The sequence below is a fragment of the Dendropsophus ebraccatus genome, chromosome 5 (genome assembly GCF_027789765.1).
Source record: "Dendropsophus ebraccatus isolate aDenEbr1 chromosome 5, aDenEbr1.pat, whole genome shotgun sequence".
NCBI classification, from domain to species: domain Eukaryota; kingdom Metazoa; phylum Chordata; class Amphibia; order Anura; family Hylidae; genus Dendropsophus; species Dendropsophus ebraccatus.
In genome coordinates this window covers 131,468,372-131,491,786 of record NC_091458.1, presented here as the reverse complement: position 1 = coordinate 131,491,786, position 23,415 = coordinate 131,468,372, and the positions used below count along the sequence as shown (strand labels likewise).

Below are 23,415 nucleotides of genomic sequence, written 5' to 3'. Positions count from 1 at the left end.
CTCATCCTGCTGTTTAGAATGTGACATATACGTTTCAATCACTGATGTCTGAATATTAGTTCATTTTTAAATCAACTGGTCTATTTTTATTTCAATGAGTTGTTTTTTATATAAATTATATGTCTGTGTTGCCAGTGTCCTGCTTATAACTCCAGTATGCATTTGTATCAAGGGATGATGTTAAAAAGGTTGAAAGACTATCTGATCCTTTAGTTTCTACTCCACCTTCCACTGAATGACACACCCAGGCAGGCTATTTGTGTTAGGTTTGATCAGAGGGAAGACATGGCTGACAACCTGAACTACAAGGTCTGGTAAAAAGCAGTAACTACAAACTGAAAGCACCAACTGATCACCTGGAGGGTAAGTGCTGGAATTTAGGTGGTCGTTTGTCTATAGAGTGCTTTACGTATATATATTCATGTTAAATGGGAGCAGTTTTATGTATATGAGTGCGATACAGTGATTCACTATAAAGGAAGAAACACTGGGGCCAGACTAGTATCGTCTATGTACAATGTTTGACATAGTAAGGGCTCCATTTTTTGTGGGAGTTTATATTTTATGACCATTACAGTATAAAAAGATATTTTGTACTATATAAAATTATCTATCTATCTAGTATATATGTGTGTGTGTATATATATATATATATATATATATATATATATAATTTTTTACTAATAGTAAACATCTTGAACAATCAGATATGAGAATTAATATGAGAAATAATAATCCTAATCTCTTAAAACAGGCTTTTACTGTGTACCACCTGCTACATACATTAGCGGACAATTTAAGAAGTCAGACACGCATTAATAATAATAATTATAATAATAATATTGTTTATTTATATAGCGCCAACAGATTCCATAGCACTTTATAAAAACAATTTGTAAAGGGACAAACACTTTACTGGTATAGTTAGACTAAAACATATCTTTTTTTCTGTTGATCAATGTTTCAGTACAGGACTGCCCTACCGTCTTTCTCTTAGAAATGCAACGGGTGGAGAAATAACCATGTACAAATAAACATTGATCAGCCATAATATTAAAACAATGATGACTGATGATAATTGCTTATTATTGTGTTATTTTGTTACAATGACAATGGTTACTATTATAAGAGGACATGTGAACATTGGAGTTTGTGTGTTGGAAGTTGGAAACATGGGCAGTTGGAAGGATCTGGGTGACTTTTAGTCACAATTGTGATATCTAGATCACTGTGTCAAGACATCTCCAAAATAGCAATTGTTCTTGGGAGGTGTCCCTGACAAGTAGTAGTTAGTACCTACAATGCTAAAAGTGAACCAAACAAAGAACGAGAACCATTGGGTCATAGGTGACAAAGGCTCAGCAATGCACATGAGAAGCAAAGGCTAGTTTGTCTGGTTTGATCTTACAGAAGTAAAAATGACTGTAGTATATACTGCTGACTATGATAGACAAGTATGAGAACAAAAAGTGCATGTAGATTGCTGAAAATGGAGCCGGTTATCTGAAGACTAGTCAAAGTGCCCATGCTGACCAATTTCCACTACTTAGTATCTACAATGGGCACATCAGAATCAGAACCTTATCTTGCGTTTATGCGGGGCAGAAATTCTTCTTCTGCTTCAAAGAAAAAAGGAGAAGTGAAGAATCTGCAGAAGGCAGGGGTGTGAGAACATAATAAAGAATGTATACTTACCCCTCCCCATGCCCTTGCAGCGCTGCTTTACTGCACGACGCGGTAGGGGAATGTCCTGCTCAACCAGTCAGTGACTGGGGTGGAACAGCGCTGCAGTCACTGACTGGCAGAGTGGGCTTTTCCCACCGGGTCATTACAACCCCCGAAATCAGGAAAAACTGGAGCCTGGCGGCGGTCTGGGAGCCTGTGATGCAGCACTGTGGGGAAATGGGGATGGGTTATTCTCCTGTGAAGTTTAATGAGTTGCTGGCAGATGTTTTGCTGAAGTATGGACCTATGTTGTGTCTGATTTGAGGTGATTCCTCTGTGTATATGAAGGGTCATTTGCTGGTGTCAGTGTTGTCTGTATTACTTTATTATTATTTGCTATTATGAGCAATCTGGTGTTTCTGTCGTGTCCAGTCAATCTCTGCTATATTGTTTTATATGGATTGTGGATAGTAAGTTAGTGTTGTCTGCTATGTTTTGTCAGGTCTGCCCTATGTAGGTTTCAGCATTTTGTTTTCAAAGTTTCTCGGGAGTAGTGCAGAATTTTGCCCTGAGAGTTTTTTGGCCCACTCTGAATAGGGTGTAATGTTATACTTGGCAGCTTGGCAGCTTGGCAGCTTCTATCGTTGCCCAACTGGGTTTAAGACGGCCTAGGATATACTTTGAAAAAAGCAAGCTGGCAAAGGAAGTGTAATGTTCCCCATGAGCTATGTTCAAGTTTGAATGATGGTCGGGAGAAACATTCAAGTCAAAACTAGAGAAAATAAACTTTCAGTATGTAGAAAGAAAAAAAATGAATTGCAAATATTTGCTGACACATATTTTACGGTGAAATTGACACTAAGATAGTGATTATTGCATATGTCTGCAATAATATCATTTGACAGTACAAGTCAGGACTTCTACGTCAAGCTATTCAGCAGGATCCTGGCATTCATGGAGATGTTACTTTGACACATAACATTTAGATGGGGGGAGCTACAGACCAAGTACACCCCTTAATGGCAGCAGTGTCCTCTTATAGCACTAGTCTCCAGGAATGGTTTGAGGAATGTGACAAAGAGCTCAAGCTTTTGATTTGGCCTCCAAATTCCAGAAATTTTGATACTGGAAAAACAAGTCCAACCAACTGAGACCTACCATGCAATTTACTGGACTTGTAGGATGTGCTGGTAACATATTGGTGTCCAATAGCACAAGAAACCTCTAAGGACTTGTGAAGCCCATGCCTTCATAGGTCAGAACTGTTTTTTAAGCACAAAGGGGACAATATTACACAGGTGAGTTTAATGTTATGAGTGATTAGGGTATACCAGGCTTTTTACTATATAGTGAGTAACCCCACTAATCACCACAGGGACATGGTGATGTCACCCACCTGTGGAAACCAAACAAGAAAATTGGCGCATGTACTACCAAATAATGAAAAAAGAGGTTGCTTTCTAAAATATACCAGAATATGCCCAACACCACAAAAGAACCAGGGATATGTCATATAAAGGAGCACTCCGAAGTTAGAAATAATACAAAAATATGTTTATTAATTATTACCCAAAAATACACATGATGACACAAAAACTGGCAAAGAAATCCCTGCACACTTAAAAACAATTAAAATTCCCAGAAAGGGAGAAACAAGGTGGGACCCACACAATATAGGGGACCCCCAGGTCATGCGCAGGTGAAGCTGATCATATCATACCAATAATATAGGTGCATTCAGTGAGTGAGTATCACAATCATAAGTGTGGAATAAACTATTTTATCACTTATGAAATAAAATTGCCGACGCAAGTGTATTTAGTAAATCAGCATCGTAATCATATATAGAGGATAGACTACTATATCCACCCACCCGTGGAAAAGCATGTTGTTAAAGGGGATCCCATTTTAGAAAGTTAAAACTAGATAATGATATGTGGGGGGGGGGACTTCCAGCAATCTTGAGAACAGGGACAACACTCATCCATTAGAATATAAAAGTTCAGCTACTTGCTCAGATGGGTTTTTCCACCTTACAAAGTTATCTCTTAGCCAAAGGATAGGGCATGACTTGATGACTGTGTGGAGCCCCCTTCAATGTGGGGATCTGAATTTCCTGTTAGAATTGACTGACGGGTTGCACAAGCATCCCGCTGCTTCATATGTTCCCTACGACTATAGCTGTTTCCTCAGCTCCCAGAATAAAGAGAGTGGCGGCATGTTTGTCTGACCTGCCAGTCAATTCAAATGGGAGATCACAAATGGGAGCTCCTCTCAATTATCTCATTATCCATTATAATGTGGATAGGGGATACCTTTCTAAGGTGAATAAACACCATTAACCCCATGAAATGCTGTTGGCAGAATCAGGCTGATAAACTGAAATAAAGGAAAAGAAAAAACTAGTGAGTGCTGCCTATAACTTTTGTCAGGTCTGCCCTGATCTTATTACACAGACCAATGAAGGCCCGATCAATACTGTAAACGAGCGCCTGTCTGCTAGATCAACGTTCATTTACTGGGCCTATTATACGGCCCGATAATCGTTTGGCAAGGGCTGCACAAACATTGTTAGCAATGTCCATGCAGCCCTAGCTCAAACAGTAAATACTACACCTGTCCATGCTCCAGGCCTTCTCCTGTGCTCTCTTTCCGTCCTGACACAGCACACTACAGCTTCAGAGTGGTTTGTCTGAGTTGACAGGCTGCTCAGCCAATCACTGCTCACAGCGGTCCAAGCCACTGATTGGCTGTACAGCCTGTCAGCTAAGACAGGCCACTCTGAAGCCACAGCATGTGGTGCTGGGATGGATACAGTGTGCAGGAGAAGACCAGGAGCATGGACAGGTAATGTAAACTGTTTGGGCAATCATCAACCATCGGCCACGCACCACTGTTACACATAGCGATGTGCGGTCAGCAGCCGATGATTTTAGGTATGGGCATAAAGAAATGATCAGCCCATGATTTCATCGGCTAATTTCTCTCAATTACACAGAGCAATAATTGGCCAAATTTGCCCAATTATCACTCCGTGAATAGGGCCCTTATTCTTTATTCTTCTTATAAAGTTAAGCAACACAAGTTAGTACCTACCACAGTTATTTCTGATATCAAAAGTGAAATTCCTGGAAGTAGTCACTTACCAGGAAAACTAATAACTGAGCACACGTCATGTGTGATACTGCAATTTGTCCCCATTCACTTAAAGGGAACTACTTAGCCCAATTGGGCTGATTTGGTTCTCTGGAGCACTGTACTGTATAAAGCTCCTGTGCAGCTCGTAGCACGTACCGGCTATGGCTGCAGCAGCTTTATACCGGAGAAAATTAAGATTAAACCCCCTGCGCGGCAGGGAGAGAAGGGCAGGTAGTCATCTGGGCAGGTAGCTCCCCGTCCGTGTCTAGTCACCGCTCTCTCCCTGTCAGCGGGCTTGGCGGGGATGATGGACAGGCAGAGGTGCCAGTAACTGGCCTCTCTGCCGGTCACTCATCCCTGCCGAGTGCGCTGACAGGGAGAGAGCGGTGACTAGAATGTCCAAATGGTAGTGAAGAGGTGAAGGTTTTCAGCACTCCATATAATTATAAAAGCAATCCTTTATTTCATGTCAAATAAATGTAAAACTCCACGCAAGAGTTGTGAACAGGTCTCCTGTGTGGAGTTTTAAATTTATTTGACATGAAATAAAGGATCGCTTTTATAATTATATGGAGTGCTGGAAACCTTCACCTCTTCACTACTGTATTTTCATGATAAATGTGGGAACATGGGGTCATGAGTGGAGCCTAACCGCACACTAATTCCCTGCCTAACACTCTCCCTGACAGACAGCAGCTCTCTCCCTAATCTCTCCCAGCCTGCGTCTGACGCAAGCACCGCAGGACCTGATTCTTATATGCCCAGGTCATCTCATCTGGCCAGCCAATCGGTGCTATCGACATGTAGGGTTCCCACATGATGCTATGAGCTCCAAAAAACTCTTCTACATGAGGATTGGCTGAAAAAAAAGCCACCAAACATGCAGGAAGAGGAAGATGCCATTTGCCTCAAGTATCGTGAGATGCTCGTCCGAGCAACGAGTACCATCGAGTGCCCTAATACTCGAACGAGTACCAAGCTCAGACGACCATGCGCGCTCATCTCTAATAAAACTGTTCTTAACCCCTTAACGACCGCGGGCGTAAGTGTACTCCCCCAAAACCCGTGCCTTAACGCAAATGGGCATACTTTTACGCCCGCGGTTTCAGCGTGTGTACACGCAGCGATCGGGGAGGATGGCCTGCTATAATGCATAGCAGGCCATCCCTGCTTGTCGGCACGGGAGGTGATTAACCCCCCCCCCCCCCCCGTGCTGACGATCGGCGCTATTGGCTGATCAGTTCAGATCAGCCAATAGCGGCGATCTGCAGCTTTCCAGGTCATCGGTGACCCGATGGCCCGGAGAGCAATGGCGGTCGGTGCTGTCCGAGAACGGCACCAACCGCCATTACTGTTAAAAGTAATGGTGGCCACGGTGCCAGGTCCCGATCGCCGCGATCACGCCAATATAAGTACCCCAAGAAAGGGTTAAATACCTGCTGTGGACACCTCAGCTAGGTAGCTGAGGTGTCCACAGCAGGTATTGACCCATACTCACCTGATCCAGCGTCCCGATCGCGTCTTCCGGGTCCCAATTGCGTCTTCCGGGTCTGCGGCGTCCTCTTCTCGCATCGTCCTCTTCGGCTTTTTCCGGCGGTCCCCTTCGGCAATCATCGGCTCCAGCATTGTCAAACTTCGGCCTTTTTCGGAATTTGCGTTCTACTGCCCCCTAGCGGCTGATAAGTGTATATAATACACATATCAGTAGCTATAGAGTTGAAGAAAGTTGTTTGTTTGTTTTTTCCAAAAAATTTTTATTTTATTTTCCGCACCCTATCGCCGCTGAGTGCTGATCAACATCGCACGTAAGTGCGCCGCTGATCAGCAACTCCTCCGTTTTGGCGTAGGGTGTTTTTTTCCTATATCCTACAGCCACGGTCTGCTTATAAGTGCCGCACATAAGTGCGGCATTTATCGGCAACTCCTTTCTTGGCGTAGTTTTTTTCTTTTATACTTAATGGTAAAAAACCATGTAAAAAATACCATTACACTACACGGAATAAAGTTTTACACTACACCACTACACATCTGCATACCCCAAATACCAATCCCCATATAAAAATGACCCCCAGGGTGATTTCGGCATCGGAAGCATACGTTATTATTGCCTCCGACACCAAAACAGCCAGTAAGGATGAATGGGGGGATCCTTTTTTCCTCCATTCATCCTCATCCTCATCATCCAGTGACGTGTCTGGGGGTAGAGTAGCGTACGCTGCCCCATACACGTCTTTTCCGCCAGTACCGTCCCAGTAAGAAATGACGGTATGGCGTGAAATTCTACAAACTCTGAGAGTACCACAGGGTACACTTACAGATCAAGGGTACGTGCACACTGCGGAATGGCGAAGGATAACCCTTTGTACATTTCGCAGCTGGCACGCGCCGGCGGACTGATGCGGGCGCGCACGTCTCCGCACATGTCATAGACTCCATTCTATGCACGGGCGGATTCCATCGTCCATCCAAAGAATGAACACATTCATTCTTTGGACGGAGGGCGAAATCCGCCTGTACATAGAATGGAGTCTATGACATGTGCGGAGACACACGCCTGCATCAGTCCGCCGGTGGGTGCCAGCTGCGGAATGCACAAGGGTTATCCTTCGCCATTCCACAGTGTACATGTACCCTAAGGGTATGTTCACACTATGTATCTGTGCGGCTGTAGTTTTTACGTGGCTGGAAATGTGCGGCTGAAACTACGGCCGTGGGAAAAAATAGACATGCGGCTGAAAACATACGGTCATTTACTTGGAAATCTGGTTCAACTAAAAATAACAAATGAAATCTTTAGAAAGTGATGCAAACACCTCTGGATGCATCTGGGAAAGCAGGGAAACAGTTTACATGAATCGCTATTACCGGGGTTTGCGATCCTCTGCAGTAATGCCGATGCCTCTCATGGTTAATATATTTAATTAATAAAACACATTTTCGTTGTAATAAAGTCCCTTTCATTGTTCAATAATTAAATTTAAACGAATCCATCATTTTGCAATTAAATATACTGTTAAAATAAATATATATATAAATAAATGTATATTTATATATATATTTATTTTTTGACAGTATATTTAATTGCACAATGATGGATTCATTTAAATTAAATTATTGAACAACGAAACTGATTTTATTACAACAAAAATGTGTTTTATTAATTAAATATTAATTAGTACAGGAAGCTCCAGAAAGCCGTTAATTCATATTCCCGGTAAATAGAGCATTCTGTACTAATCAACACTTTACTTTAATTAAAACATCAAATGTTTCTTCTAATTATGTTATCACAATAGCATTATTAGAAGAAACATTTTGAATTATATGTGCGTTCAGCTGATTGGCTGATCGGCTGAGCGCACATATAAAGAGCCGGTCCGCAGTACAGTGACTTCATTGTGCTGCGGACCAGCGAAGAGGACACATCGGGGTGAGTATAAAGATCTCCCCACCCTCTCCCCAGCACTGCACCCATCCCAGTAAGGAAGGGGGGTCACTTAACTCCTTCCTTGCTGGGATGGGTGCAGTCTGACATCAGTCTGGCCCCCAAGGGGTTAAGGGGGATGCAATACATCCTCCCTTAACCCCTTGGGGGCCAGACTGTAAGCAGCGATCTGTAAAGATGCTGCATACTGTAAGGTGCACAACACCGCTCACAATGATCGGTGTTGTGTTCCTGTTTGTGTGTTTTTTGTGTGTTTCTCACTTTTTGTTTTTCAGATATCGGTATCCTGTGGATTACGTTGGATTCCATGGACTACGACGATGATCAGCGGTTGTTTGGTGTTTTTTTAATAAAATGGTCAATGAGGGGTGTGGGGGTGTTTTTATTTGAATAAAAAAAATGTTTTCACTTGTGTCTTGTCTTTATTTCTTTACTTTATAGACTTAGTAGTGGAAGCCAATTGTGACGCTCCGGGACCACTGGCACCCGGCTCTTCCCAGTACCACTGGTGGCATTGGGTACTGGGGTAATAATGGGGGGTTAGTGTTAGCCATTTTATACCGGCTAACACTAGGCCCCGACTTAGTAATGGATTCCGTCTATTAGACGGCTTCCACTACAAAGTCTATAAAGTAAAGAAATAAAGACAAGACGCAAGTAAAAAAAAAATTTTTATTCAAATAAAAACACCCCCACACCCCTCATTGACCATTTTATTTAAAAAAACACCAAACAACCGCTGGTCATCGTCGTAGTCCATGGAATCCGACGTAATCCACAGGATACCAATATCTGAAAAACAAAAAGGGAGAAACACACAAAAAAAACACAAACAGGAGCACAACACCCATCATTGTGAGCGGTGTTGTGCACCTTACAGTATGCAGCATCTTTACAGATCGCTGCTTACAGTCTGGCCCCCAAGGGGTTAAGGGAGAATGTATTGCATCCCCCTTAACCCCTTGGGGGCCGGACTGATGTCAGACTGCACCCATCCCAGCAAGGAAGGGGTTAAGTGACCCCCCTTCCTTACTGGGATGGGTGCAGTGCTGGGGAGGGGGTGGGGAGATCTTTATACTCACCATCCGATGTCCCATTGTGTCCTCTTCGCTGGTCCGCAGCACAATGAAGTGACTGTACTGCGGACCGGCTCTGTATATGTGCTCTCAGACGATCAGCCAATCAGCTATTGTGATAACATAATTAGAAGAAACATTTGATGTTTTAATTAAAGTAAAGTGTTGATTAGTACAGAATGCTCTATTTACCGGGAATATGAATTAACAGCTTAATGGAGCTTCCTGTACTAATTAATATTTAATTAATAAAACACATTTTTGTTGTAATAAAATCAGTTTCGTTGTTCAATAATTTAATTCTAACGAATCCATCATTGTGCAATTAAATATACTGTCACAAAATAAATATATATATAAATATACATTTATTTATATATATATTTATTTTAACAGTTTATTTAATTGCACAATGATGGATTTGTTAGAATTAAATTATTGAACAACGAAAGGGACTTTATTACAAAGAAAATGTGTTTTATTAATTTAATATATTAACTATTAGAGGCATCGGCATTCGGCATTATTGCCGGCTATTTTTTAAGTACTCCGTACGGACCGCCTGTCAATCCACGGCCGTGAATTTGCACAGTTCCAGCCGCAAACAATGGTCTTGTTCATTTTTTACGGGTCCGTTTACGATCGGGCCGTAGGCTCATACATAGTGTGCACTGTGCAGCCGTATATCTTATACTTTCCAGCGTACGCATGAACCGGAAAAATACGGCCGATGATTTACAGCCCGCAATACAGCCGCACAGATACATAGTGTGAACATAGCCCCGGGCCCCGGCTGCGTTCACACTATGTATATTTCAGTCAGTATATGTATATTTCGGTCAGTATATTTCAGTCAGTATTTCAACCAAAATCAGGAGTGGATTAAAAACACAGAAAGGATCTGCTCACACTATGTTGAAATTGAGTGGATGGCTGCCATTTAATGGCAAATATTTGCTGTTATTTTAGAACAACGGCTGTTATATTGAAATAATGGCAGTTATTTACTGTTATATGGCGGCCATCCACTCAATTTCAACATAGTGTGAACAGATCCTTTCTGTGTTTTTAATCCACTCCTGGTTTTGGTTGCAATACTGACTGAAATATACGTAGTGTGAACGCAGTATGTTTGAGGCTGTATAGCAACCAAAACAAGGAGTGGATTGAAAACACAGAAAGGCTCTGTTCACATAATGTTGTAATTGAGTGGATGGCCGTCATTTAATGGCAAATATGTGCTGATATTTTAAAACAACGGCTGTTGTATTGAAATAATGGAAGTTATTTACTGTTATATGGCGGCCATCCACTCAATTTCAACATTGTTTGAACAGATCCTTTCTGTGTTTTCAATCCACTCCTGGTTTTGGTTGCTATGAGGACCTGACATAAGGACCAAATACAGCCTCAAATATACATAGTGTGAACCCAGCCTTAGAGTGTATGAAGGAAGAGACACCCGAATCCAGCCCCCAGATGCCCCCCCCCCCCCATCATCCTCGGAGTTAGTGGGAAGATCGTTTGGGACCTGATCTTCCCACTGCTGGATAAAGGTTACCACCTGTACGGGAATAACTTTTATACCAGCACCCCCTCTTCCGGTCCCTCGCTGCCCAAGCTACTGTAGCTTGCGGCACGATCTGAAAATATCAGAAGCAGTAATAAAGCCCTAATATTTAGCAGCCATGGAGCGGACCCAGCGCTTCTGGATATGAGGGACCCCGTATCGCACCAGGACAACATTTTCCAAGTGACGTCCCCCACACTGGAAAACAGGAGACCCTAGAAGAAGTGCAGAGTGTGGCGTAACAGGCCTCTGCATACTGGATCACTTTAAGGCATACCACACGTCATTGGAGTTCTACCTTTTCTAAATTCTGTCCCTTATTCCTATTTCAGGGGTCACGTTGGTCCAGGGATTATTCTGATCGCCATTATGGAGTCAGGAAGGAATTTTTCCCCTGTGATGAGGCTACTGTTGTCTGCCTTACGAGGGTTTTTTGCCTTCCTCTGGATCAATACAGGTTGAATTTGATGGACACCTGTCCTTTTCAACCTTATAAACTAATAATTGCCCTAATACCCCCAAATAAATTAGAATTGTCCCTTTTCCCCAGCTAAATAGGCATGGCCGCCATTCCCATTAGAGACTTGCCATAATGCAATTACAAAGCTCCTGTGCGGCCAGGACAGTAGAAACCCCCCACAAGTGACCCCATTCTGGAAACTACACCCCGTAAGGAATCTAACAAGGGGGGCAGCTGGGATATGGGCCCCTGGTGACGGACACATTTGTGCCGTGAAAATGAAAAAAATTGTTTTTTTTATTTTCACACCTCATGTTCTACATATGTGCCAGTCACCAGTGGGGTCCATATGCTGACTGCACCCCTTGTTAGATTCCTTGTGGGGTGTAGTTTCCAGAATGCGGTCACTTGTGGGGGGTTTCTACTGTCCTGGCAGCACAGGAGCTTTTTAATTGCGACATGGCCTCCATCCTTCATTCCAGCCTCTAAATGGCGCTCTGTCCCTTTGGTGGCTTGCCCTGTGCCCATATGGCACATTATGTCCACATGTAGGGTATTTCCGTACTCAGGGGAAATTACCCTACACGTTTTGCATTCATTTCCTTTTTAAACCCCTTGTGGAAATGGAAAAAATCAAGGCTAGACCAACAGTTAGAGTAAAAAAAAATATATATTTTTATACTAAATCATTGATCTTGTCTTGATTCTTTCATTTTAACAAGGGGTTAAAAGATTTAAAAAAAGGGCCATGTTGCAATTAAAAGGCCCCTGTGTTGCCAAGACAGTTGAAAACCCCCCACAAGTGACCCCATTATGGAAACTACACCCCTCAAGGAATGTAAGAAGGGGTGTAGTAAGCATGTGGACCCCACTGGTGACGGGCACAAATGTGGAACAATGTAGCGTGAAAATGAAATATAAAATTTTTTACACTATAATGTTAGTCTAGCCTTGATTTTTTCATTTTCACAAGGGGTTAAAAGATAAAAAACACACAAAATGTGTAGAGCCCTTGCCCTGCGCCATGTGGGCGCAGGGCAAGCCTCCGAAGGTAAGGAGCGCAATTTGGATTTTGGAGGCTGGATTTGGCTAGAATGGTTGATAAACGCCATGTCGCATTTACAGAGCTGTCGTGCTGCCAAAACACTAGAAACCCCACACAATTGACCCCATTCTGGAAACTACACCCCATAAGGAATCTAACAAGGGATGCAATGAGGATATGGACCCCTTGATGACGGGCACATTTGTGCCGTGAAAGTGATAAAATGAAAATTTTCCCTTTTACGTCACATTGTTCCACATTTGTGCCCGTCACCAGTGGGGTCCATTTGCTCACTGCACCCCTTGTTAGGTTCCATGAGGGGTGTAGTTTCCAGAATGGGGTCACTTGTGGGGGGTTTTCAGTGTTTTGGCAGCACGAGGGCTCTGTAAATGCAACATGACCCTTGAAATCCATTCCAGTAAAATCTAGCTTGCAAAGGCCAATTGGCGCTCCTTCCCTTTGGAGGCTCGTCCTGCGCCCCCTTGGCACTTTATCGCCACATGTGGGGTATTTCCGTACTCAGGAGAAACTGCGCTACACGGTTTTGGGGTTTTTATTGCTTTTATCCCTTTGTGAAAATGAAAAATTAAAGGCTAGAACAACGTTTTAGTGTAACAAATACATTTTTCTTTTTTCACGCCACATTGTTCTGAAAATCTGTGAAGCACCTGTGGGGTCCGAATGCTCACCGCACCCCTTGTTACATTCCTCGAGGGGTGTAGTTTTCTAAATGGTGTCCCTTTAGGGGTATTTTTTATGTTTTGGCACCTCAGAGCCTCAGCCAACCTGAAGTGGTACAGTCAGGGCCGCTTCTGCCATTAGGCGGAATGAGTATTCCGCCTCAGGCGGCAGATTCTTAGTCCCTGCAGGGGGCGGCAAGATCTTCACCGCTGTCATTTTAGTTAAGTTTAACTTAGCTAAAATGACAGCAACAGTCACGGCCTCACCACTCACACATTTTGCCGCCCGCGCTCCCCGGCATCCCCACATACCACCGGGTTCTCTTCCTGACGTCACCCAGCAGCCTTGTCCCTGATTGGTTGGTTGCGTGCGTGCGCATGCCGCAGCCGTCCGCCGCAGCGCTACGCAGCTGCACTCTCTAGGAAGTGTTGCCCTGCGCTCTGGTAAGTGCCGGGGGAGGGGGGTGCGTGACAGTGTGGTGTTGAGCGGCGCGGGGGAGGGGGGGGGATTGGGGTGTTTGCAATCATGGGCCCTTCCGGGGGGGGGGGCGGCTTCAACCCAGGTTTGCCTCAGGCGGCATGAAGCCAGGAAACGGCCCTGGGTACAGTCAGAAATGACCAAATATAACGGAGCCATTGAAATTCACTAGGCGCTCCTTTGTATCTGAGGCTTGTGGTTGCATCATGTACCGCAATAGGGCCACATATGGGGTATTTCTATAAACTGCAGAAACGGTGTAATCAATATTGGGGTGCATTTCTCTGGTAATAGGTATATGATTATGAAAGATATTGGATTACATTAAAATCTCTGCACAGAAAATTTAAATTTTCAAATTTCTTACACACTTAGCTTTTATTTCTGTGACTCTCCTAAAGGGTTAAAAAATCTTTCTGGATGTGCTTTTGCAGAGTTTGGGGGGTGCAGTTTCTGAAATGGGGTGCTTTGTGGGGCTTTCTAACATACAGTCCCCTCAAATACACTTTGAACCTGAACAGGTCCCTAAAAATATCTGATTTTGAAAATTTGGAAATTTGCTGCTAATGTTTTAAGCTTTCTATTGTCTAAAAAAAAAGTGAAAGATAGCTTAATAAATGCCGCCAACATAAAGTAGACATGTTGTTAATGCTATTTAATATATAATTTATGTGGCATAACCATTTTCTGTATAAGCAGAAAAGTTTCAAAGTTGGAAAAATGCAATTTTTCACAATTTTTCATGTTATTTTGGTTTTTTTCATAAAGATTCGTTATAAGTATCGACTCCAATTTACCAGAAATGTAAAGTACAATATGTCACGAGAAAACAATCTCAGAATCTGCCGGATAGGTAAAAGCCCAAGTTATTAATGAATAAAGTGACACAGGTCATATTCATAAAATTTGCCTCAGTTCTTAAGGCCATTTTAGGCCTGGTCCTTAAGGGGTTAAGGGTACAAAAACACACACTGTATACGCAGCAGATACGCAGCAAATATGCAGCAGATCTGCAGCAGATTTGATGGTGCAGATTTGATGCTGTGTTCAGTTATTTAGATCTGATCTGCTGCGTATTTGTTGCATATTTGCTGCGTATCGCACCAGTAAATACGCTGCGTATACGGATATATCTGGAAACATGTTTGTCATGTAGTATCTTACCTTAACATCAATGTCCGCTTTGCTCTGTGTTTGTGCCAACTGCTATTGGACTTTAGCTGCATATTTATTGCAAGTAAATTTATATTAGATAATTTGCTCTGGAAAAGTCAAGGTTCAAAGCATACGATGCATTTAACAAGTCAGAGAAATATTGCCAGCTATAAGCATATATTTATAGGCGGCATATTTTTTGCAGAAATACTTACAACTGTTCCATCCGTCTGAACCAACTTTGCAGATATTGACACACATATTGCAGAAACAACTCCATCGGGACTGTTTTTCAGCTGTGATAATTTAAGCACAATAAATGAGCTGAATGTGAATATGCCCATTGCAGTACAAAACTGCAGTGATAGAAATTGAAAAGCCTCAGTAATAGACACCATTTAATGGCTACCTAAAAAGATGATAACAGATAGCAAGCATTTGACATTACCTAGTCTACTGGATGACATAACACAAAGTTTCTTCTACAAGATATACAGATTTAGATGTTCACACAATGTAAGTTCCGTGGGAATCACGGCCGTTGTTACGCAGTTTTGCCTTGATACATGTCCCCCATAGTATACACTCCGGCTGGGATCTCTAGCGGCGCCGTAGAAAACTAACATGTCAGAAAACCCTGTCAGTGCACACTGTGGAGCGAGCGGTTCCGGCCGCACGCTCTATAGTGTGCTGTGAGGAGTTCTGATGCAGGCTTGCACGGATCCGAACTCTGTGGCGCTAAAGATCATCCTGGCCAGGATGATCTTTTCTGAGACCGGTCAGGTCACGGAACGGCTGGTCTCTTACGTAGTGTGAACATAGCCTTAGGCCTCATTCACACGTCAGTATATTTTTGCTGCCTGAAATTTGCAGCCATCTGCAATGTGCTGCAATTGTGGTCCGTACTACAACTTTTTGCGGAATGCAAATGCCAAGACAAAAAAATGTGGACATGTGAATAGGATTTATAAAGGGGTGCCATGCCCCTACATAAATACTGTGCGCACCGGACATTTTCCATGTGTGCACATAGTAAAATCTATGCCAGCTCAGAGTGGTACTCAGAGTGGTACAGGTTTCTGTTAACATTTTTCCGTCCCTCTGCGCCCAAAAAATTGCAGATACACCAGTTCATATGTGTCCCCCATAGAGTTATTCAGTCCTCAAATCATTTTGTTAATTAATTTATTTATTGAAATGCATCTTATTATGGCATTCACAGCAATAACAAGACAAGGGATAAGAAGTATAAAAACAGATGATACAACAAGTAAAAGTGACAAAGAATATCCCCTAGATAACACTTATCTAGAATATGTTGACTTATTGATAATATGATCACATAAAACTATACTGTAGAAGAAAGCGGCAAAGGCATATCAGGAAGAAAGATTATATAGAACAAACTAGCATGATGCCTATGCCGGGTTATGCCGGGAGTTTCAGAGTGACACTAATATGGCAAAGCTAAGTTCATACACCAAAGATAAAAGCTAAATATACCCGTAATTTTGAATGAAAATAAAACAATAAATAGATAAAATAAAGGCAGAATTTTGAAAAACTATGTCGCAAGTAATGAGCATGTTCATTATTTGAAAAAAAACTGTCAACAGTTACGGACGTTATTCTATATGTTTGGGCATCGCTTTTCAATTTCCAGTTGATCTTATTATCGTGAAGGAAAGTTATGTTGCTTTCGGACCTCTTGGCTTTACACCTCTTTATACGTGGAGTGCCAGGGTAAATGTAATGCATATAAACCTGTATGAGTGGCCACTCTGGGCATCCAAAATGGTCTGCAATTTAGGGCCCAAGTTACCAAGTAAGAGCAGGTTTTTATTGCTAAACGCAGGGGTAGCGGGGGAGACAAGGTGGGTGACCGCAGTTTCGCAGCTAGTGCTGCTTTGACGAACCCTGGTACGTCACTTCCTTTTATGTGCTCAAACTTTATCAAACAATGTAAACAATAGACAAACAAACACATATTAAATAGAAAAACCTTTTTACACTGGCTAGCATATACAGATACATAGATCTAGCAAATTCATGCAATATTTATATCGCTACGAGTATTCATATTTAATGATAAGTTCTGTTTCTTTTTGTAAGAGCTGCCGCTTTCTATCGCCCCCACCCTTGGGGGGGAGGGACTATACACAATCCAGCAAAATGTAACTGTGAAGTATCACCATCACGTTCCTGCTGAATATGTCTGATCATGCGGGGGCTACCTCTCCCTGTCTGTACCGATCTAACATGTTCTGAGAATCTCCTCCACATGGGACGGATAGTCTAGCCTATATAGTATTTGCCACAGTTACATATTAATGTATATACCGCATATACCGCGTATACCACATACCATCAATTTAGGAGGTAATGTCCATGTGGTCAAGGACTTTGTGACATGCAAGAGCCAATATGTGGTATATGCATTAATATGTAACTGTGGCAAATACTATATAGGCAAGACTATCCGTCCCATGTGGAGGAGATTCTCAGAGCATGTTAGATCGGTGCAGGGTAAGGTAGCCCTCAGCTATGCGAAGGTACAAGCGGTTTGGGGAGGTCAGATTGTCGGTACAAAGATGCTTTAAAGTTCTTGCTAAGAGCATTTGTAGCCCATGCCCCATCAAATCATGATTCCGAACTTATGCAGTTCAATGGGATGTCTCCCCTCAATATATACAAAGATTAATAATGATCAAGCTTTAGAGAAATGTTTGACAGAAAAAGAAGAGAGGATTTAAAGGGAAACTGTCAACCCAGATTTGCATAACTAATTGGCTACATATTCATATAGCATACGATGCAAAGAGAAAAACGGTACCTGCTTGTTTTCATCACCCTCTTTCCCCTCTCCCTCCTTGATGATTAGCATGTGTCAATGGCATGTATCCCAAAGAGGATGACTGCAACCAAAGGAAAATCCGTGTGAGAATCATCGCAGGTGAACGTCCAGGAGACCGGCAAAGTCACAATTGGAACATCACACAAGAATGTGACTGAATATTCTGTTTATTACGCAACGCGTTTCGGTCAGTCTATTAAATCACGGCCCTTTATCAAGCATTAAAGGGGTTATCCAGCGAAATTCTTTTTCTTTCAAATCAACTGGTGTCAGAAAGTTATATAGGTTTGTAATTTACTTCTATTAAAAAGTCTTCCCATACTTATTAGCTGCTGTATGCCCTGCAGGAAATGTTGTTATATTTTCAGTCTGACATAGTGCTTTCTGCTGACATCTCTGGCCGAGACAGGAACTCTGTCTCGGTTTTCTATGAATCCCCATAGAAAACCTCTCCTGCTCTGGACAGTTCCCGTCTCGGCCTGAGATGTCAGCAGAGAGCACTGTGTCAGACTGAAAATAAAACAACATGTCCTGCAGGACGTACAGCAGCTAATAAGTATGGGAAGACTTGAGATTTTTTAATAGAAGTAAATTACAAATCTAAATAACTTTCTGACACTAGTTGATTTGAAAGAAAAAGATTTTCGCTGGCCAACCCCTTTAAGTATGATGCTTGACAAAGGTCTATATTTCCATCCTCTGGACACAATTACAGTGAAGTAGAATGGCAGAGCAAGGAAATACCAGTGCCCTGCTCTGCCATTCACTCACAGGCTGCAGGCACTTCAGGTCTCCCGGCTGTAAGCCACTGGGATGCAACTAGCAGGCACAATAACCTCATTACACCTGCCAGGGGGTCCCATATCTGTGTCTCACAGGCTAGAGGTCTGAAAAGAGAACAGCTGCTTGATGTATCGTCAATGCCTGGGCGAGGTAAATAAAAGTTTTCTTGTTTTGTTTTTGTTTTTTTTTCTTTCTTGCCATATTAGGAAATTATTATTACAAGGGGATAATATTACTATGGGAAGGGGGAATTAATTTTATATAGAGGCAGGGGGGGCACCATTACTAAGGGGGGCTAAGAGTACAGTATATTGTATGGGAATACAGGAGGACATTATTTCTGTATAACGCACATAGGAGGCATTATTACTGTATGGGGGTGCAGGGGAAATTACCGTATGGAGGCTTCAGGGACATTATTGCTATATGGATGCACAGGAGGCATTATTACAGTATGGAAGCATAGGAGACATTATTACTATTACAATTCACCGAAGATTTGGGTTCAGCAGACCCGGAACACTCAGCATTTGACTCCTAGTGGTTGGAGAAGTTGGATGCAGCCACACGATGTTTTCCAGAGAGTTATGGAAAACATGGATGCAGCCACACGATGTATGAGACCGGCTGGGTCACGGAACGACTATGCAGCGTATGGTCGGAGCCGCTCGCTCCACTGTGTGCACTGACAGGGTTTTCTGCGGCCGCTGTTCAATGAATAGCGGTCACAGAAAACGTTGTGTGAACATGGACATAGACTGTATCTATTTTTTCCTGGCAGCCCTTGGCATAGAGCCAGCCACCGGGAGTCAAATACCAAGCATTTGGAAATGGCAAGTTTGCTCGGTACTAATCAATAATATATGGGAGCAATATTGCTATATGGAGGCATTATTATTATTATATGGGGCATGGGGGCGATATTATCACCATACGGAGGCAAAGGGGGTGTTACCTGGTATATTCTGGCAATGTATATTGAGGCTATGTTCACACTACGTATATTTCAGTCAGTATATGTATATTTCAGTCAGTATATTTCAGTCAGTATTGTGGTCCTCATATTGCAACCAAAACCAGGAGTGGATTAAAAACACAGAAAGGCTCTGTTCACACACTGATGAAATTGAGTGGATGGCCGCCATATAACAGTAATTAACTTCCATTATTTCAATACAACAGCCGTTGTTTTAAAATAACAGCAAATATTTGCCATTAAATGACGGCCATCCACTCAATTTCAACATTGTGTGAACAGAGCCTTTCTGTGTTTTCAATCCACTCCTTGTTTTGGTTGCTATACAGCCTCAAACATACAGCCTCAAATATACGTAGTGTGAACCCAGCCTCAGACTGCATTCACAGGTTCAGTAATTTTCAAGGTCCGTAGCTGAAGTCCGCTATCAGTGAAAAACCATCCATTTTGTGTCTGTTTTGCATCTATGTTTGTGTCCATGTTTTTTAAGTATCTGTTTCAAATCTTTCAAATTACACTGATTATATCACATCCATGTTTTTCACGATTGCACGCATGTACACGGATGTCGGATCTGTGCAATCCGTGAAAAACATGGTTCTCATAGACTTCTATGGGGTAATTTGATTCAATATGTTTTATTAATCTATGGGGAAATCTGTGTCGTGATGTCAGACAAGTTATGACGTGTGCTATTTATTCACAGAATGGATTGCAGATTCGTCAAAAAATGAAATGTGTGAATAGCCCAATAGGAAGCGATGAGCTATAAAATTGTCCATGATCACGGACAACTTCCCAGAACATGTGCAGCCTTACTTTATGTTCTAGTATTACCAGTTAGGACATAATGTAGCATCAAGAATACACTTGTAAGAGTTGTAAGTCTCTATGGTTTCCTTGTGACAATGTGTACATTTACAATCCTCCATAAAAGCCATGAGTAAAAAAAAATTTTTTGAACAAGAATAAAAAAAATGTTTCTAAACAGAATGTCTTTTCTCTTCCAGTGAATGCAGAAGAGCTGAAATGAACTGGGGAGTATATGAAGCTCTACTGACAGGTGTTAATAAATTCTCCACCGAATTTGGCCGGGTTTGGCTATCCATTGTTTTCATCTTTAGAATCCTTGTATATGGAGTGACGGCAACTCGGGTTTGGGGCGATGACCAAAAAGACTTTGACTGTAACACTCGGCAGCCTGGATGCAGCAATGTCTGCTACGACCATTATTTCCCCGTCTCCCACATCCGTCTGTGGGCTTTGCAGCTCATCTTGGTTACTTGTCCTTCTCTTCTCGTTGTAATGCATGTGGCATACAGAGAAAATAGAGAGAGGAAGCGTAGAGAGAGGATGGGAGAGAACTGCGGCAAGCTTTACAAAGATATTGGGAAAAAGAGAGGTGGCCTTTGGTGGACCTATCTCATCAGCCTTCTTGTTAAAGCCGTTGTGGACTCAGTTTTTATTTATGTGTTTAATCGGCTCTATGAAAATTTCTTCCTTCCTCGAGTAGTAAAATGTACGCTTCCTCCATGCCCCAATACGGTGGATTGCTTCATATCCCGACCATCGGAGAAAAATATATTCACCCTTTTCATGATAATAAGTTCTGCCGTATGTGTTCTCCTGAACCTCATGGAGGCTGCATATCTGGTGGGAAAGAAGTGCAAAGAGAAGATGCTCTCTGAAAGCCAGAAAAGTTATTTACAAAGGGACTCTAAATGCTGCGACAGCGGTGAACGCAAACCATCCAAATTAGAAAGGACAATTCTAGAATCACAAGAGAGCGAGACCATAACTACTGAAGCCGAGATCAACAGAATCGATACGGATATTAATACTGATGAGTGAATCAGCGTGGGACTAAAGTGCTTACAGTCAAGTATTCGTAACCATCTGTTTCTGTGGGATCAAACATTTTTGCAAGGTCGAAGACAATATGACCACCTAGGCTAAGTTCTGATAGCCTGGAGCTTATATCCTAGGCTTATTTACAGGGATTTTTACCACATCCGGACAGACATTATAAAAGCAAAGTGCATTCATTTTTCTCATCATCTTGGCATGACAGCAGACAGGAATTATTGTGACTGTATGCTTATAATATCTTTATGGTATATAGGTCATTGTTACTGTATAAAGTAATAAACACTAATGAGGAGATTATTCATGCGGCCCATAGCAAATTACCAGAGCTCAGTTTTAATTTTTCATATTGCTCTGGTAAAATAAGTGGTGATTTGTTGTTGTTGTTGTTGTGGGCAACAAAGAGAATCTTACTATAAGGGTGCCTTCACACCTAGGGACTAGCAGCGTAAATTATGCTGCGAGTCTGTCAGGTCCTGGCAGATCACTTTCACTACATACTTGCAGCTGTCTGAACGACCGCTGCGTGTATGTAATTCTGCCGACCCTTTAACTCCTTCAGCTCCCGCCCGTCTCCCGCTCCCACTCCGCTGTATACATTACCTCTCCTCGCTGCGCGGGTCCCGGCGTACTGCTCTCCTGCCCGACCAATCAGTGGCTGCGGCAGGGCAACACACTGTCAATTATCCTGCGGAGTCTGCTGACAGACAGAGAGCGGTGACTAGACACAGGCAGGGCCCAGATGACTACAGCACCGACTCTGCCTGCCACACACCCGGGTTATAAAACTTCTTTTTCTGCCATATAAAGCTTCTACTGCAGCCGCGGCCGGTACGTGTTGCGGGCCGCTCAGGAGCTGTATACAGTGCTCCAGGGAACCATATCAGCCCAATTGGGCTGATTGGTTCCCTTTAAAAATAAATGTACGACTGATCCATTGCGGAGATGCCGATGCTGGGGTCCTTTTTTTGAACTGTGGCCTGTTTCCTGCGCATCTATTCATGCGTATCTCCGAGCCAGCACCGGTCTATTCATGTACAAAACAAAAAAGCAATGTACTGGTGGTACATTTGCTTTAATAAATCTCTCTAAATGACTTAATGGCTTCTAGAGATGAGCCAACCGGGTTCGGGTTCGAGTCCATCCGAACCCGAACGATCGGTATTTGATTAGCTGGGGCTGCTGAACTTGGATAAAGCTCTAAGGTTGTCTGGAAAACATGGATACAGCCAATGACTATATCCATGTTTTCCACTTAGCCTTAGGGCTTTATCCAAGTTCAGCAGCCACCGCTAATCAAATGCCGAAAGTTCGGGTTCGGATGGACTCGAGCATGCTCCAGGTTCCCTCATCTCTAATAGCTTCTCATTAAAGGTTAGTATTATGATCACTTAATGTTACATCAGTATTCACAACAAATTCACTGCCATATGCAGTGCAGTAGTACAAGTACAATGCATCATTTGAGTGAACAGATATGTTTATTATGACACATATAAACAATAAAAGTTCCTTATGTTTCTTAACCCTTTGATGACCAGGCCAATTTTGCTTTTCCCTCTTTAAAAGGCGCTTGCATTTTTTTCACTTACAGACCAAAATGAGCTCTTATTTTTTGCGACACCAATTGCACTTTGTAATGACGGGCCTAATTTTTCCATAAACTATAGTGCAAAACCGGACAATAAATTATTTGTGCGGTAATATTGAAAGCAAACTAACATGTTATCTCTGTTCCTCAAGTCAGTACATTTACAAGGATATGCAATTTTTATATATAACTTATGTATAACTTTTATTTTATTTTATTGCTTTTAAAAAAAAAAAAAAAAAAGAAAACCGTTAAAAAAAATGTTTAAAATTGCTCTATTACCATCCTTATAACACTGTTATTTTTTGGTCTACTGGGCTATTTGAGACGTAATTTTTGCTCCATGACCTGTACTTCCTATCGGTACCATGCCTGCGTATACAGTATGTGACTTTTTGATCACTTTTTATTATTTTTCCGGTTTTGATCAGGAATGCCATAATTTAATAGTTCGGGTAATTCCCCATGTGGCGATAGCAAATATGTTTATTGTTTTATTTATTTATGTTTATTTATAAAATGGGAAAGGGAAGTGATTTAAACTTATGGGATTTTTTTATTAATGAAAACTTTTTTTTACAGTAATGTGTTGTCCCCCTAGGGGACTTCTATGAGCAATACACTGATTGCTCA

At 42.2% G+C, this 23,415-nt stretch overlaps 1 protein-coding gene across 1 annotated transcript; it reads left to right on the top strand.

Moving 5' to 3' along the window:
- The first annotated feature begins 212 nt into the window (after window positions 1–212).
- On the top strand, window positions 213–21,435 carry LOC138793823 (gap junction beta-5 protein-like). Its single transcript, XM_069972523.1, has 2 exons — window positions 213–363; window positions 20,336–21,435. Exon 2 carries the CDS (start codon window positions 20,355–20,357, stop codon window positions 21,174–21,176), a length of 822 nt encoding a protein of 273 aa, XP_069828624.1. The 5' UTR covers window positions 213–363; window positions 20,336–20,354; the 3' UTR covers window positions 21,177–21,435.
- The last annotated feature ends 1,980 nt before the right edge of the window (window positions 21,436–23,415 follow it).

Excerpts from the sequence above, each read along its gene's own strand:
- LOC138793823 (XM_069972523.1), top strand. The coding sequence starts at position 20,355 with ATGAACTGGGGAGTATATGAAGCTCTACTGACAGGTGTTAATAAATTC.